This window comes from Mus musculus, chromosome 18 (genome assembly GCF_000001635.26).
Source record: "Mus musculus strain C57BL/6J chromosome 18, GRCm38.p6 C57BL/6J".
NCBI classification, from domain to species: domain Eukaryota; kingdom Metazoa; phylum Chordata; class Mammalia; order Rodentia; family Muridae; genus Mus; species Mus musculus.
Genome location: NC_000084.6, coordinates 64,875,868 through 64,889,708, shown reverse-complemented (window position 1 = coordinate 64,889,708; position 13,841 = coordinate 64,875,868). Strand labels below are relative to the sequence as shown.

General features: G+C 47.7%; 1 protein-coding gene across 13 annotated transcripts in view; it reads right to left on the bottom strand.

Annotated features, from left to right (window-relative positions):
- Nucleotides 1–5,229, bottom strand: part of Nedd4l (neural precursor cell expressed, developmentally down-regulated gene 4-like) — a 333,347-nt gene extending 328,118 nt beyond the window's left edge. For 4 of the 13 annotated variants that reach the window (XM_030250638.1, XM_030250641.1, XM_006526376.4 and 1 more), the window contains exon 1: nucleotides 600–5,229. Coding sequence is in view for 4 of the 13 variants with exons in the window: in XM_006526373.3 (XP_006526436.1) it covers nucleotides 1,614–1,661 (48 nt within the window). In the remaining 9 variants the exon portion in view is untranslated. The remainder of the gene's footprint in view (nucleotides 1–599) is intronic. The other 9 variants (XM_011247044.2, XM_011247047.2, XM_006526373.3 and 6 more) reach the window with 5 other exon arrangements.
- Between the last annotated feature and the right edge of the window lie 8,612 nt (nucleotides 5,230–13,841).

The window sequence follows — 13,841 nt, the reverse complement described above, 5'->3', positions numbered from 1 at the left end:
CATCTCCCTTGATACCTCACCCAGGAAGCCCTTTGTTTAAGAACGTCAGAATCTCAGCACCTCCAAGAGATCTGACTGCCCCTCCAGCACCAGATAAGGAGCTAGGAGGCGAATCCCCTAGGTAAACAAAACAATTCTACTTTCACCCATCTCCAGGTAACTGCACACACACACACACACACACACACACACACAAAATTTATTCTACACAACCATGGCAAATAATCAAAAACACATCACACATTACTCGCATTGTGATCATTCTTTGATCACAAGCAGCCCAGTAAGCCTATCTAGCTCTATCAAAAGATAAAATCAACCCCTACACGCCCTGCCTTCCACAAAATACCAATTTCATTCCACACTTAGGTAGAATACACACACACACACACACACACCATACCACTAGGGAAGCTGCGAAAGCAAAGCCATAACGTGAGCCTGTCTCAGATAATAGACTCTCTTTAAACCCCACCCCCATCACCAGAGAAAGAGGGAACCTCAGAAAGAAAGGAGGGAGGGTAAGAAAGAGAAATCGAGAAAGCCCAAATTTCCAGACATCCACTTTTCATGAAATGCGCAACCAGGATAGGAAATACCTCCCTGCTGAGTAATGCTTCATGGGTTGTAAATTCACCTCTCGAAAGGGGAGCCAGACCTGGGCGCGCACCCCGCCAGATGGCGAACCACTCCTACCTGCTCCATGCAGCCTGCCTGTCACTCCGCGCCCGCGACAGGCCTCCCACCCCCCTTTTTGGCAGAGCAACACACCAATAAGAGTCGAGAATGGCTGGTCGAGTGAGGGCTGAACAGTGATTTAGCAGGATCGTTTCAAAAGGGGGAGTGGGGACCGCGATGAGCGAGTGAGGCTTTTAAAAACAAAGCCCTCTCCAGTCAAACCAACCGTTTGGGGGGTGTGGCTTATTTCATTCGTTTATTAATAAAGGAGATCAATGGAGCTTTCTTCTCTCCACCCACCCCAGAGATGCCGGGCTTTGAATTCTCTGGACTGGAGAGAAATGGCAGGGCTGCAAGCTTCCCCTAAGTTTCCTGCAGCACCTGCCTCCTCCCTAGATCACCTCCACACACCAAAATAGGAGACTCTGGAACGCACAATCCTAGCTCCAGACTTTGCAAGACCCAGGAGCGGCCGCACGCAACTCTCCGGGTGTCCCTCGCTCTCGCCGGGATCTGCACACATCCGCTACCGAGCGCCCATTAGCAAGAAAAGTCCCAGGGGGAGGAGACACCACTAGGTTCCTCGGCAGCCCCCAGATCCCCTGCACTACGCAAAGACCCCTGCGGCTACCTAGACGTGACACACGTCACGGACTCCGGGCTGCAGGATCGTGGTCCAGAAAAGTTGCCCAACAGCCTCGAGAGACGCAGCTTGCGGAGGAAAGAGACTCGCGGGGCAGCGGCGCACGCGGCCTCTGCCCACCCCGAGAGCCCAGGCCGGAGAAGCGCACCTCCGGGGTGAAGAGGGAGAACCAGCCACCCACCGCCCGGGACCGCTCGGGGTCACCCGGAATCTTGGAGCCCCGGCTGGCAGGGGACGCTCACAGTGGAGTGGGCCCCGTCCCCTCCGCACAGCGCTCTGGGCAGGAACTCACCTCCTCTTCCGAAAGTCCGTAGACAGGCTCCCCAAGCCCGGTCGCCATGGAGCCGGCGCCCCGCGCAGGGTCCTGGACGCTGCGACTGGCTGAAGTGCGTCGCGGAGCCGCGACCCTCTGTCCTTCTGCGCCGCCCGGCGGGGAAGGGCCGGCAGGTGAGGCTGCACCCGGCCGCGGCGCCGCTTCCTCCCGGAAGGCTGCGGGGACGCGCGGACTGGCGGCTCCCGAGAGCGCGCCGAACGGCGACTGGCCCGGAGCTCTCCCTGCTCTGCGCTGAGCCCGCCGGGCTCCCGCCCCCGCCGATGGCTCTCCCGGCCTCCCCAAGCCCGCTCGGCGATCCCCGGGACCCGCGCGCCCGCCCCTCGCCTGCTCCGCCCGGCCGGCTCTCCCCGCCCCGCCTGCGCCGCCCGGCGCCCACGGGGACCCTCCCGCTCGCCGGGGCGGGCACTTGCGCCCCCCAAGCCAATCACAGGCCGGGCTGGGGGGCGGGCCGCGGGGGTGGTGGTGTTTCGCCCCACGCCCACCCCACCCCCGCGCCTCCTGGGTCACCCGGCACAGAGCACTGAGCTGGGGCGCGCCCTGGCGGGCTGGGCCTGCCGGGCTGACCCTCCTCTTGCCCGGCTTCTCTCTGCCTTGGGACCCGGTGAACTGGACCTTGGGGGACCATGAAGACCCCGTGAAACAACAACAAAGCCACTATGTCCGTTTTTATCTCTCTCTTTTTTTTCTCTTCCTATCCAGAGTCTCCAGGAGCTCTAAAAGAGAGCGACGATGCTTGTTTCTAGACCCCCTTTAAATTCTTGGCAGCTATGGCAGGCCAGACTTGGCTAACAGCTTCAGCTCGCCCAAGAGATTTTCCTGGCTGGGCGGCCAGCCTAGGAGAGGCTGCCCCGGTGTGGCCGTGAGTCGCCATTGCTGGAGTCAACTCTACTGGGAACAAAACCAACTCCGCGCCCGCGCTGAGTACACACCCACCCACTTGAAACCCGGCTGCCTAGTTCTTTGATAAAAGCTCATTTTTTGTGAGGCACAACGTGAAATACCAAATTCCAGTTTAAGTTTGTCCTTTACATATGCAAACGATGGAGATGTCTTATTAGCCACCGTAGGAATCTTCCCACGTTCCAGATAGGGAGTTTCTCTAGCAAGCCCTTCATTTAATCCTTCGATGTTCAGGAACGCAGGAGGCTACTTTAAATAAGAGAAATTTGCCACTCCTAGAAGTCTTTTCCTTGGAGCTGGGCGTGGTGGCCCGTGCCTTTAATTCCAGCACGGGGGAGGCAGAGACAAGATCTTTGTGAGTTCGAGGAACAGCTAGGTCTGCATGGTAAATTCAGGACAACCATAGCTGTAAAGAAAGACACTGTCTCAAAAAAAAAAAAAAACAAAAAGGAAGGCCGTTTGTTCCTTAAATTTAAATGTTGAGTGCGGTGGTAAATTAGAAATGAAAACAGGAAGAACATTTTGTTTGCCTTTAAATAGAAAGCACCAGAGTGTCTAGTACTGTCTGGGTGGTTAAAAATCAACTGATTCAGCTTGTCTGTCCCAGCTTAATGACCAAGTACCTGCTGTGCACCTGCAAATCAAAAAGAAGGATGTTGCACCAGCCCCCAACTCTCTTTCCTCCATTGCAATGTGTCCCAAAGTAGTGACTTTCCTTCGAAGTCAGCCACAATGGAATCAACACTCTGCTCGGAAGCCTAAGATGGAATTCAAAAGCCATTAAGACCACACAGTGCTTAGGAGCTGGGGAAGGAGGGAGACAGAGACCGAGGCGGGAGGGAGGGAGGAACTGGAGGAGAGAGAGAGGATTGCTCCTAAGTATGGCGGAGAAGGTTTATTATATAGATGTAGGAGAGCATAGCCAAAGGCAGGGACATCTGGGAGAGTCCAGAGTGGACGTGACCCTGAGAGAGGGGAAGAGAGAGAGAGGAGAGCAGCTTCCAGCCAAGAGAGTCAGCCAGGGCCTAGAGAGTAGATAAGAAGACCAGGTAACGAAAATGGCTGTAGGGAAGGGCAGTTGGGGGAAGGGAAGTCTAATCCTCTGGGCTAGAGAACTTTAGGGTATGGAGTAGGGTGTGCCAGCCACGCCCTGTAACAGATAGGGACTGAGGAATGCTGGGAGAACCTGGCCCTCAGGTCAATTTTGATATGTTGAATGGGCACCTCAGCCATTTGTCCTGGGTTTGGGACCTAACAGGAGCCTCAAGATCCCTACTGAGAAACAAAAATTTGGGAAAGAACATGTCTTAGACAAGCTTTCCTGGGCTTTTTTATGCCAAGAATTTTCAATTTTCCAAACCTAGTTTATTTATCTTTTTAATAAAAGGTACACACGTGTACACACACACACATTTTTGATGCCCTTCTAAGTGCCTATGTACCTATGACCCACATAAATGGAAGTCATTGCTTTTCAACATCTGCAATCAGGCCTTTGTCAAAATTTGTAGTTTACATTGTGTTTTGAGGCAAGGGGAACGGGGTGATGGACTCTTTAAATTTCCTGAAAGGAAACTGTTAGGGGAGGCTTGAGAGGTGGTTCAGTAACAAGCCCCCATCCTCCTACTAATGCCAGCAACTCCAGATCCAAGGGCTCGAACGAGCTCTTCTGTCTTCACACGGGTGTGTCCACTCTTGCAGACATACGTATAAATAAAACAAATTTTAAGAAAAAGTATCGGGCCTGGAGAGATGGCTCAGCAGTTAAGAGCACTGACTGCTCTTCGGAAGGTCCTGAGTTCAAATCCCAGCAACCACATGGTGGCTCACAACCTTCCTTCAGGAGATCTGATGCCCTCTTCTGGAGTGTCTGAAGACAGCTGCAGTGTACTTAGATATAATAATAAATAAATCTTTTAAAAAAGAAAAAGAAAAGAAAAAGGCTGACTTAAAACAACTCTTCTCTCCAAACTGAAACATTCTTTCCAAGAGGGAGGCTCCTCAGACTGCCTCAGACAAGCAGTAAATTGCTGAAAGGAAGACCAGCAGTGCCTGGAAGTTGGGCAGGGAGCTCCAGGGATGTCCCCTTCTGATAGCATAGACGGGCTTTTCCAGGGTGCAGCTGATTTTGAGTCAGTCGAGCTCCTTTGAGTAATCTTAATAAATGCACTGGTTCCCTAAGCTCCATCAGAGGAACTGTTTCTCTGTGTCCTATCTGAGATGAAGACACATCTGTTCATCTCTCCCCCGAAAAGTCATCCAGCAGACACAGTCAGCCAGACGCTCTAGAGGGGTGTCAGACTGTCTCATGAAATCCCTCAGGCTCCTGCTCTCTCCCTATTCTCATCACAGCCCTGTGCCACCCACCCACAGTCTGGGTCATGCCCTTGACAGTCACTGAGGGGCAGATATTAGAAGTGAGGCGTGATTATGATCAAAATAGTGCACGCATGTGCTACATTCTCAAAGAACCAGCAAACGTTTATATTGAACTACACGTAGGAAATTTGCCATCTGTCACTTAGGACGGACAGCTTATGAAATTATGATCTGTAGCATTGTTCGACGGCCTCTGTGAACAGGCTCAAACAGAACATTTATTTACCATATGGATCTGTAAAGGAAACCTTACTGTCTTCTAAGGAACTGCTAAGTAAAAACATTGTGGATGACCGAAAATATTTTACTTGATTGTGATTTCGTTGTTGTTACCTTGGTTACCCAGAGATACAGACCATTTAGTCATAAAAGAATCCACTTAAAACTGTCATCTGAGTACCAGCTCCCCCCCCCAACAATGGTCTTGGACACTTGATACAGATTAAGGGGCATCTGGAGAGCTTTAAAAGTGGACCAAAGGGCGGGTTGTCCTCATGGGGTCGGTGGAGGAGGGCGGGTATCAGCGGTTACCATAGAAGCCCAGTTGACCCTTACGTGCAAGTTAACTTGAGGCCCATATCCTTAGCCATCAGTTCCCAGACTGCTACACAGAGAAGCACCTGAGGACCCACCAACCCAGGCACGTAACTAATACTGGGGGCCATGTGGGGGTTGGTTTTTAAGCTCTTCAGATGATCCTGAAACACAGCAAGGGTTAGGGACCCCTGGGCTGGAGTTTTATTTTTGCGTTTGTACATTTTGATAGCTTTTATCCCCCCCCCTTTTTTTTATTCACTTGAGAAGAAACTATATATTAAAAACACACAGAGATCTTTTGTAGACTTAGCTAGGGTGTGAGCATCTACCCTTGCATGTGCAATGTGCATCAGCGTTGCCCAGGGATCTCAGGTTGTTATGGGTGGGGTTGGTGGGCAAGGATAGCTCTGAGAAACTTCACAGCATTATTCGCTAAAACAATCAGTTCTTTCCCATCGGTTTCATGTCTAGTCAGAAACCATGCAGTCAGTCACTTGTGGCTTTTCTTCTGAAAGCTGTTGCGTTTTGTCCTTTGACATCTTAGATTTGATAGTGGAGGGTGTTTGGCAGGTGGTCATCGCTGGGCTCATCAAGAATGAAGACCAAGGAAGGACAAGCTTCAACTACGAAGGGTAATCACAAACAGGCAACGAGTTAAGACCAAGCTGCTGGTTTGCAGGTTATTGAGTTGACTGGTAGAATTCTGTGAGTCTACATCCCGTCTGGGAAAACCACTGTGTAGAATAATACATCCTACCACAAGTTTATGCGGCTTTATCAGTGAATGCTGCCGTCCCCCAGTGGCTATGGTTCCCAGGAAGACATGTCGAAATGGCTACAGACTTGGAGAAGCTGGTTTCACGCTGGGGCTTAGCAACATTCCTCAAGTGACAGAAAGATCTCGAAAAATTAAGCTGTTTGTGATCATATGAAAAAATAACTATCATTCGGTTTTGTTTTTTATGGAAACACATGCCTTTTTTCTTTTTTCTTTTTTTTATTAGATATTTTCTTTATTTACATTTCAAATGTTATCCTCTTTCCTAGTTTCCCCTCTGAAAATCCCCTATCCTCTCCCCCTTCTCCCTGCTCCCCAACCCACCCACTCCCATTTCCTGGCTTTGGCATTACCCAATACTGTGGCATATAACCTTCACAGGACCAAGGGCCCCTCCTCCCATTGATGACCAACTAGGCCATCCTCAGCTACATATGCAGCTAGAGCCATGAGTCTCTCCGTGTGTTTTCTTTGATTGGTGGTTTAGTCCCAGGAAGCTCTGGGGGTACTGGTTAGTTCATATTGTTGTTCCTCCTAAGGGGCTGCAAACCCCTTCAGCTCCTTTCGTACTCTCTCTAGCTCCTTCATTGGGGACCCTGTACTCCGTCTAATAGATGACTGTGAGCATCCACTTCTGTATTTGTCAGGCACTGGTAGAGCCTCTCAGGAGACAGCTATATCAGTCTCCTGTCAGCAAGCTCTTGTTGGCATTCACAATAGTGTCTGGGTTTTGTGATTGTATACGGAATGAGTGGGGCAGTCTCTGGATGGTCATTCCTTCAGTCTCTGTTCCAAACTTGGTCTCTGTAACTCCTTCATAGTTACAGATGTAAATAACAATGCATGGCTTGCAGATAACTACTTTTGTATAAAAGTAGCTAAGGCTTTATGAGGTTTTAGGAAATACATTTTGAAGACCCGTGTAAATATTTTATGAAGACCTTCAAAATTACATTTTGAAGCCATATGGAGTCTGGCACGCTAAAAATAATAAAATACCAAGGCTTAGATGTATGATTATTTGTTCAACTGACAAAACATCTGCCTTCTGACTGACTGCTTGAGTGATTGCCTCTTTCAAAATCATCATTTCTAAGATGCAGACACTTGCCCCACAATACTGTGCACTCTTCTTCTTTTTGAGAGTTTGTATTAAGAAGTATAAACCCATCAAGCAGCTGAAAGAGTCAGATGCAGATATTTGCACCCAACCAATGGAGAGAAGCAGCTGACTCATGTTGTTGAATTAGGGAAGGCTGAAAGAAGCAGAGGAGAAGGGCGATCCTGTAGGAGGACCAGCCGTCTCAATTAATCTGGACCCCGGAGATCTCTCTGGAACACCAACCAGGCAGCATACATACACCGGCTGATATGAGGCCCCCAACACACATACAGTAGAGGACTTTCGGGTCTGTGTTCATTCAGAGATGATGCACCCAACCCTCAAGAGACTGGAGGCCCCAGGGAGTTTAGAGGTCAGGTAGGGAGGTGGGGAGGGGGGCATCCATGTGGAGACGGGGTGGGGTGGGGAGGAGGGGTGGGATATGGAGCAGTTGGAGGGTGGATGAGGGGCTGGGGAATGGAATATGGGATGTAAAAAATAATTAATATTAAAAAAGAAGTGTTCATCTCATTGCCTTCTTACTGGGTTTCTTCCCTTCTGGTTGACATGCCGGTCTGCACATCTAGTCTTTTGCAGGTTGCACTTGACACTTTACGTGGGCCTAAGGTTCTAAGTCAGAGTTACATCCCTGCTTCTGAGCAATACAAAAAAAAAAAGTCTAAAACACAGGGTTTTATTGTTATTTGTTTGGTTGATTCTGATGTAGGTTTTCAAAGTCAGGGTTTCTTTGTGTCATTCTGGCTGTCCTGGAACTCAGGCTGTAGACTGGGCTGGTTTTGAACCAGAAATCCACCAACCTCTACCTCCCAAGTGCCAGCATTAAAGGTGTGTGCTACCATGCCTGGCTGTTTGTAGGTTTTTGAGATAAGCCTTGCTATGTAGCTTTGCTGCCCCTGAACTCACAGAGATCCCTGCCATTGCCCCTGAGTGCTGGGATCAAATGCATGTGCCACCATGTCTAGGTAGAACACTGTTGTTGGGTTGTGCTTTGTTTTAATTTTTAAAAAATTCCTTATACGGCATTACCATTAAGTTTCATTCTGAATTACATTTGTGATGGTGAATAATTAAACCTGGAGCCACACAAGAGAAAGGCAAGAGAGCTACACCCCCCAGCCCTGCTTCCCTCCTCCTCACTGACCCACCCTCTCTAACTACAGCATCGGATGCTATTATTACACAATGTTGAAAGCTTTGCCAATACAGTTGCCAGTGCTTTTCTGCGTTTAGGCTCCTTATTGCATTTTATATGTTCCTCTAGGGTCATCTTTTCCAGAAGTTTGTCCTTCTAAATTACTTTGTAAAGAGTCAAGAGAGATTAAACCCCGAGCTTCATTCATCTGAAAACATCTACCCTTAGCCCTTCCTTGACAGAGGATGAGATGATGCAAGATGCCAAGCCTTTGTGGAATGTGCCTCAGTCTCAGCAGGTTGGAGCTACGACTCTCAAGTCAAGCTCCGGTTGTTGAAGATGAAATGCTCAGCTCTTGGTCTAACTATGTTGCCGTATCTACTTTCAGGATCTCGGTGTTCCAAACTCTCTATTATTTCTACACCTGGGACTTGGCTTTTCTTTGCCTCATACCCTTTACATTTCCGTGGATTTAAATCTTTCATAACCCCCAGAGAACGCTTGGCTCTTATGTCTTCATTTAGACCTCTTGCTCATTCCCTTGGTTCTGTTCTTCTGGAACTCAGCTAATTGCATCTGTCGGTTCCCTTCCCCGTCTCTCAGCTACCTTCACATACTCCAGCTCCTTATCTTTGCTAAATTTCAAATGAATTCTTCAACTTTCTCTCTCCCATTATTTCATTGAGCCTAATTTTCCATTTAACTCAGCAACTGAGTTTTGATTGAATAATTATAAGTTTTTAAAAACTCTTTTCCAAAACAATTTTATCATTTTTTAGTATTTACTTGTTCCAATGGGGATCTTAGCCTCATCATCCTTGGTAGTTTCTGATTCTACATTTCTTTCGTTTTTTTAATATTTATTTATTTATTTTATGTATGTGAGTGCACTGTATCTGTACAGATGGTTGGAGCCTTCATGTGGCTGTTGGGAATTGAATTTTTTAGGACTTCTGCTCACTCCGGTCAACCCAGCTCACTCAGGCCCAAAGATTTATTTATTATTATACATAAGTACACCCTAGCTGACTTCTAACGCACCACAAGAGGGTGTCAGATCTCATTATAGGTGGTTGTGAGCCACCATGTGGTTGCTGGGATTTGAACTCAGGACCTTAGGAAGAGCAGTCAGTGCTCTTACCTGCTGAGCCATCTCGCCAGCACCTGGTTCTGCGTTTCTAATGTTTATTTTATTAACTATTTTTTAACAGTGCTGAGGACTAAGCCCTACACTTGCTAAGCAAGTGCTCTACCACTGAGTTACATCCCCAACCTCTCGATTAAGCATTTAATAACTAGTTTTTAATTTATTGTTTTATTTGTTGAGACAGGGTTTTGCTCTGTGTACCCCTGGCTCACTTAGAATTCACTATGTATACTAGTCTGGCTTTGAACTTACAGCAATCTTCCTGCCTCTGCTTCCTGAATGTTGCAATTAAAGGCATGTATCACCATGCCCATTGTCTTAACTAACTACTATATAGTTTGTCAATATCTAAACTACTATATAGTTTTTAATATCTAAATATTTGAGTGGTATCTTCCAGTGTTTCTGTATCCTTTATCTGGGAACAGTATGGTGTGAAGTGGGGTAGAAACTCCTAATAGATATTTTAAGTCAACAAGGTGGGTGTAGCAAACCCCAGTAAAAATAATAATAATAATAATAATAAATTACAATATCAGAACATCTGTTAATTAATTTTTCTGATAATTTGCTATCATAGCAAATTACCAAAAGTTTGGAGGCTTAAAACAGCAGAAATACATTTCTTTAACATTGTGGAGCATGTGAGCTCAAAATCAGCATTTCTGGGTCAATCAAAGTAGCTGGGAATGTAACCCAGTAGGTAGAGTACTGGTCTAGCATTCCAGAGACCCTAGGTTTGCTCCTTGCACCTGGTAAAATGGAGTCCTGGCATACAGGAATGCCAGCACTCCAGAGGGTGAATGAGGAAGACCAAAAGTCCAGGCTCATCCTTGGCATGGGACACCTTGGCCAACCTGGGCTACCTGAGACTGTGTGTCACAAGAGCCAGCTAGATGGTCTATTGGGTAAAAGCACTTGTTTTGCAGGCCTGCTGTCCTAAGATCCATTTCTGCAACCTAGGGTGAAGAAAGGAAATGGTTTTCTGAAAGTCATCAGGTATTGTACAGGACTATCCTATAGGCCAAAGAACCACGGACTTGAAGCATCCAGATGTGCCTGCTTATAGCAGATCACCTCAGCTAGGCTCACTTATTGTTTACATTCTCTCTTAGAGTGGGGAAAGGACCTTGAGACCCTTACCTGAATATCTAGCCACTCCCTACTACCTGCTGTGTACATGTGGCCTCAGGGAAGGCCTAGAGTATATAGGTTGGAAATGGGGAGACTGAGAAGGACTCCATCCATGTAGCTATAGAGAACTGCTCCTTCCTGATGGGTAAAGACTTCAGTCTTTTGTGGGGAGAAATACCCACACCCTTGTAGATAACACCTCACTTTGCTCTGTAAGGAAGCCCAATAAAATTACTCCTTCCTTAGAGTGAGGTTTGGTGGAATGGTGCCTTTGGGACCTTGGAAAGAAACAGGGGTGGGGTGGGGTGTTAATGTCTTCCCCTGGGAAGGAAATTTAGCAACAGTTGTTCTCTGACCCTCACAGGAATGCTGTGGCCCATGTGTAGTCCATCCCACATACCCCCTCTCTGTTGCAGCTACACACACACACACACACACACACACACACACACACACACTAATAATAAATGAAATAAAAATTTGTGTAAGAAATCTGGACCCAAACCAAGATGCTGTGGCCTCTTGTGGGTGTGTAGGGAAGGATCTGTGACTTAGCCTTCTGACTTCTGCAGGTGAATTCCAACATTCCTTGGCTCACATCCATGCCTGCAAGCCCTGTTGGAATCCAGTGGCATCCCAAGTTCCTCTGTGCTGGGTACAATCTCACCCAATGTTATTCTGTTCACAGTCAGATTTTCTTTGCCTCCTATCGGGGAGTAACCTCTCATCTCACCACAACATTGTCCTTTCCTTTCCTTTCCTTTCCTTTCCTTTCCTTTCCTTTCCTTTCCCCCCTCCTTCCCCTTTTCCCTTTTCTTCCCCCCTCTCCTTCCCCTTTCCCCTTCCCTTCCCCCCTCTCCTTCCCCTTTCCTCTTCCCTTTCCCTTCCCCTTCCCTTCCCCCCTCTCCTTCCCCTTTCCCCTTCCCTTCCCCTTCCCCTTCCCCTTCCCCTTCCCCTTCCCCTTCCCTTCCCTTCCCCTTTCCCTTCCTTTCCTTTCTCCCTTCTATTCCTTTCTTCCAGGGTCTTGCTAAATAGCCCAAGCTGGCCTAGAACTCAGTCTTGCTGCATCAGGTGTGGAATTTTGGGGCTATGGCACCACCCTTACCTGACTATCTAGCTGATAGTAAACTGAGTAATCAGTTCAAGATTCTTAGAGACACACCTGACAAATCCTCCCACCAGATAATGGAACTCATGTCAGTTCCTGAGGTCCAGTCTGGGTGTCTTTGAAAGTTGTTATTTAGCTAACAAGAGGGATGGAGGTATGGTTCTATCCGTGCTTTTCTGCAAACCACCAGAGATTTGTGATTTGAGTCTAGTGTTTCACAGTCCTTCCACAGCCTGGTGAAACTTGGATGCAGTTACAGGAATGTTTATGGTTAACTTGACACAAGCTGGAGTTATCACACAGAAAGGAGCCTCCCTTGAGGAAATGCCTCCATGAGATCCAACTATAAGGCATTTTCTCAGTGATCAAGGGGGAAGGGTCCATTGTGGGTGGTACCATCTCTGTGCTGGTGGTCTTGGGTTCTATAAGAAAGCAGGCTGAGCAAGCCAGGGGAAGCAAGCCATCCATGGACATCCATGGACATCCGTCCATGGCCTCTGCATCAGCTCCTGCTTCCTGACCTGCTTGAGTCCCAGTCCTGACTTCCTTTGGTGATGAACAGCAATGTGGAAGGGTAAGGGCAATTACTTGGATTTTTTTTTCATTTGCATTTTTGTTTTCCAGAGGGGGGCAGGAAATGAATGGTTCCTTCAACTCTATTAAGTAAGCATCCCAAAACAGATGCTTTAAGGAGCAATTTTGATAAACTTGATGATTAATTTTTAAATACAATAATTTCTTTAATAACCTGAAAAAAAACCATCTTTTTGTTTTAAGACTGTTTCTAATCCACTAGTAAAAACATAGAATATATATACTTCAGGGTGCCCTCTGCATACGTTATTCTTATTAAATGCAAAATGACCAAGAGGAAGTAATTAAATGACTCCCCTAATAGTTCCAAGGACGCCACTAAGTCAAATAGCTTTCTGCTGTGCAGGTAGGGTGGGAGTAAAGGGGAGGAAGACACACTGGAGTTATTTGATTCACATATTTGAAATGCCTTGTTATCACCAGAGGCTTTGCAGCCATTGGGACAAACCAAAGCGACCCTCCAGCTAATAGTGGGAGACAAGAGTCCTGTTTTTCTCAGTGAGTTTCCCCCTCTCCAGCCACAAATGCAACCCTCGTGAGCTCGCTGCCTGCAGCCCCCCCTTGCTCCTTTGCAGGTGGGAGGTTTTCTGGTCCTATGGACTTTTCTTTCATTGTGGTGGTGATGCCAAGATGGCCCTCAGTCCTGTCCAGGGAGCACAGCAGACAGCGGTGGGCAGCTTCTTCACCTTCCCAAGGAGAGCAGGATTAAACCACAGGAGAGAAAAATGAGCCAAGGATTGACTACTGTGGCGGCTGAATAGAATTGTCTCCATAGGCTCGTATACTTGGATGTTTAGTCACCAGGGGGTGACTCTCCTTGAAAGTACTATGAGGTGTGGACTTGTTAGAGGAAGTGTGTCACTGGGGGTGGGGCTTGAGGTTTCGAAAGCCCATGCCAGGCCCAGGTGCTCATTCTCTCCCTCTCCCTCTCACCCTCCCCCTCCCCCTCTCCCTCTTCCTCTTCCTCTTCCTCTCCCTCTCTCTCATCAGGATGTAGCTCTCTTAGCTACTTCTCTAGCACCGTGCTTATTGCCAGATTCCTTACCATAATGATAATGGACTGACCTCTGAAACTGTAAGCAAGCCCCCCCCCCACCCCCCCCTAAAAGCTTTCTTTTGTAAGATTTGCCTTGGCGATGTGTCTCTTCTCAGGACTAGAACTGTGACTAAGACAACCAGAGAAGCTGCTGGAAGACAGGAAGCCAAGGCGTTGACACACTGCTCCCTGTGGAGATCCCGTGTCTAGCAGCTCCCTGGGCTGTGTACTTAGTTTAGAAATCCACTTCTGAGACTATCTGCACTGCAAAATCGGAACTGAGACGTGCCTTTCAAACATGAAAAAGATTGGAATCCA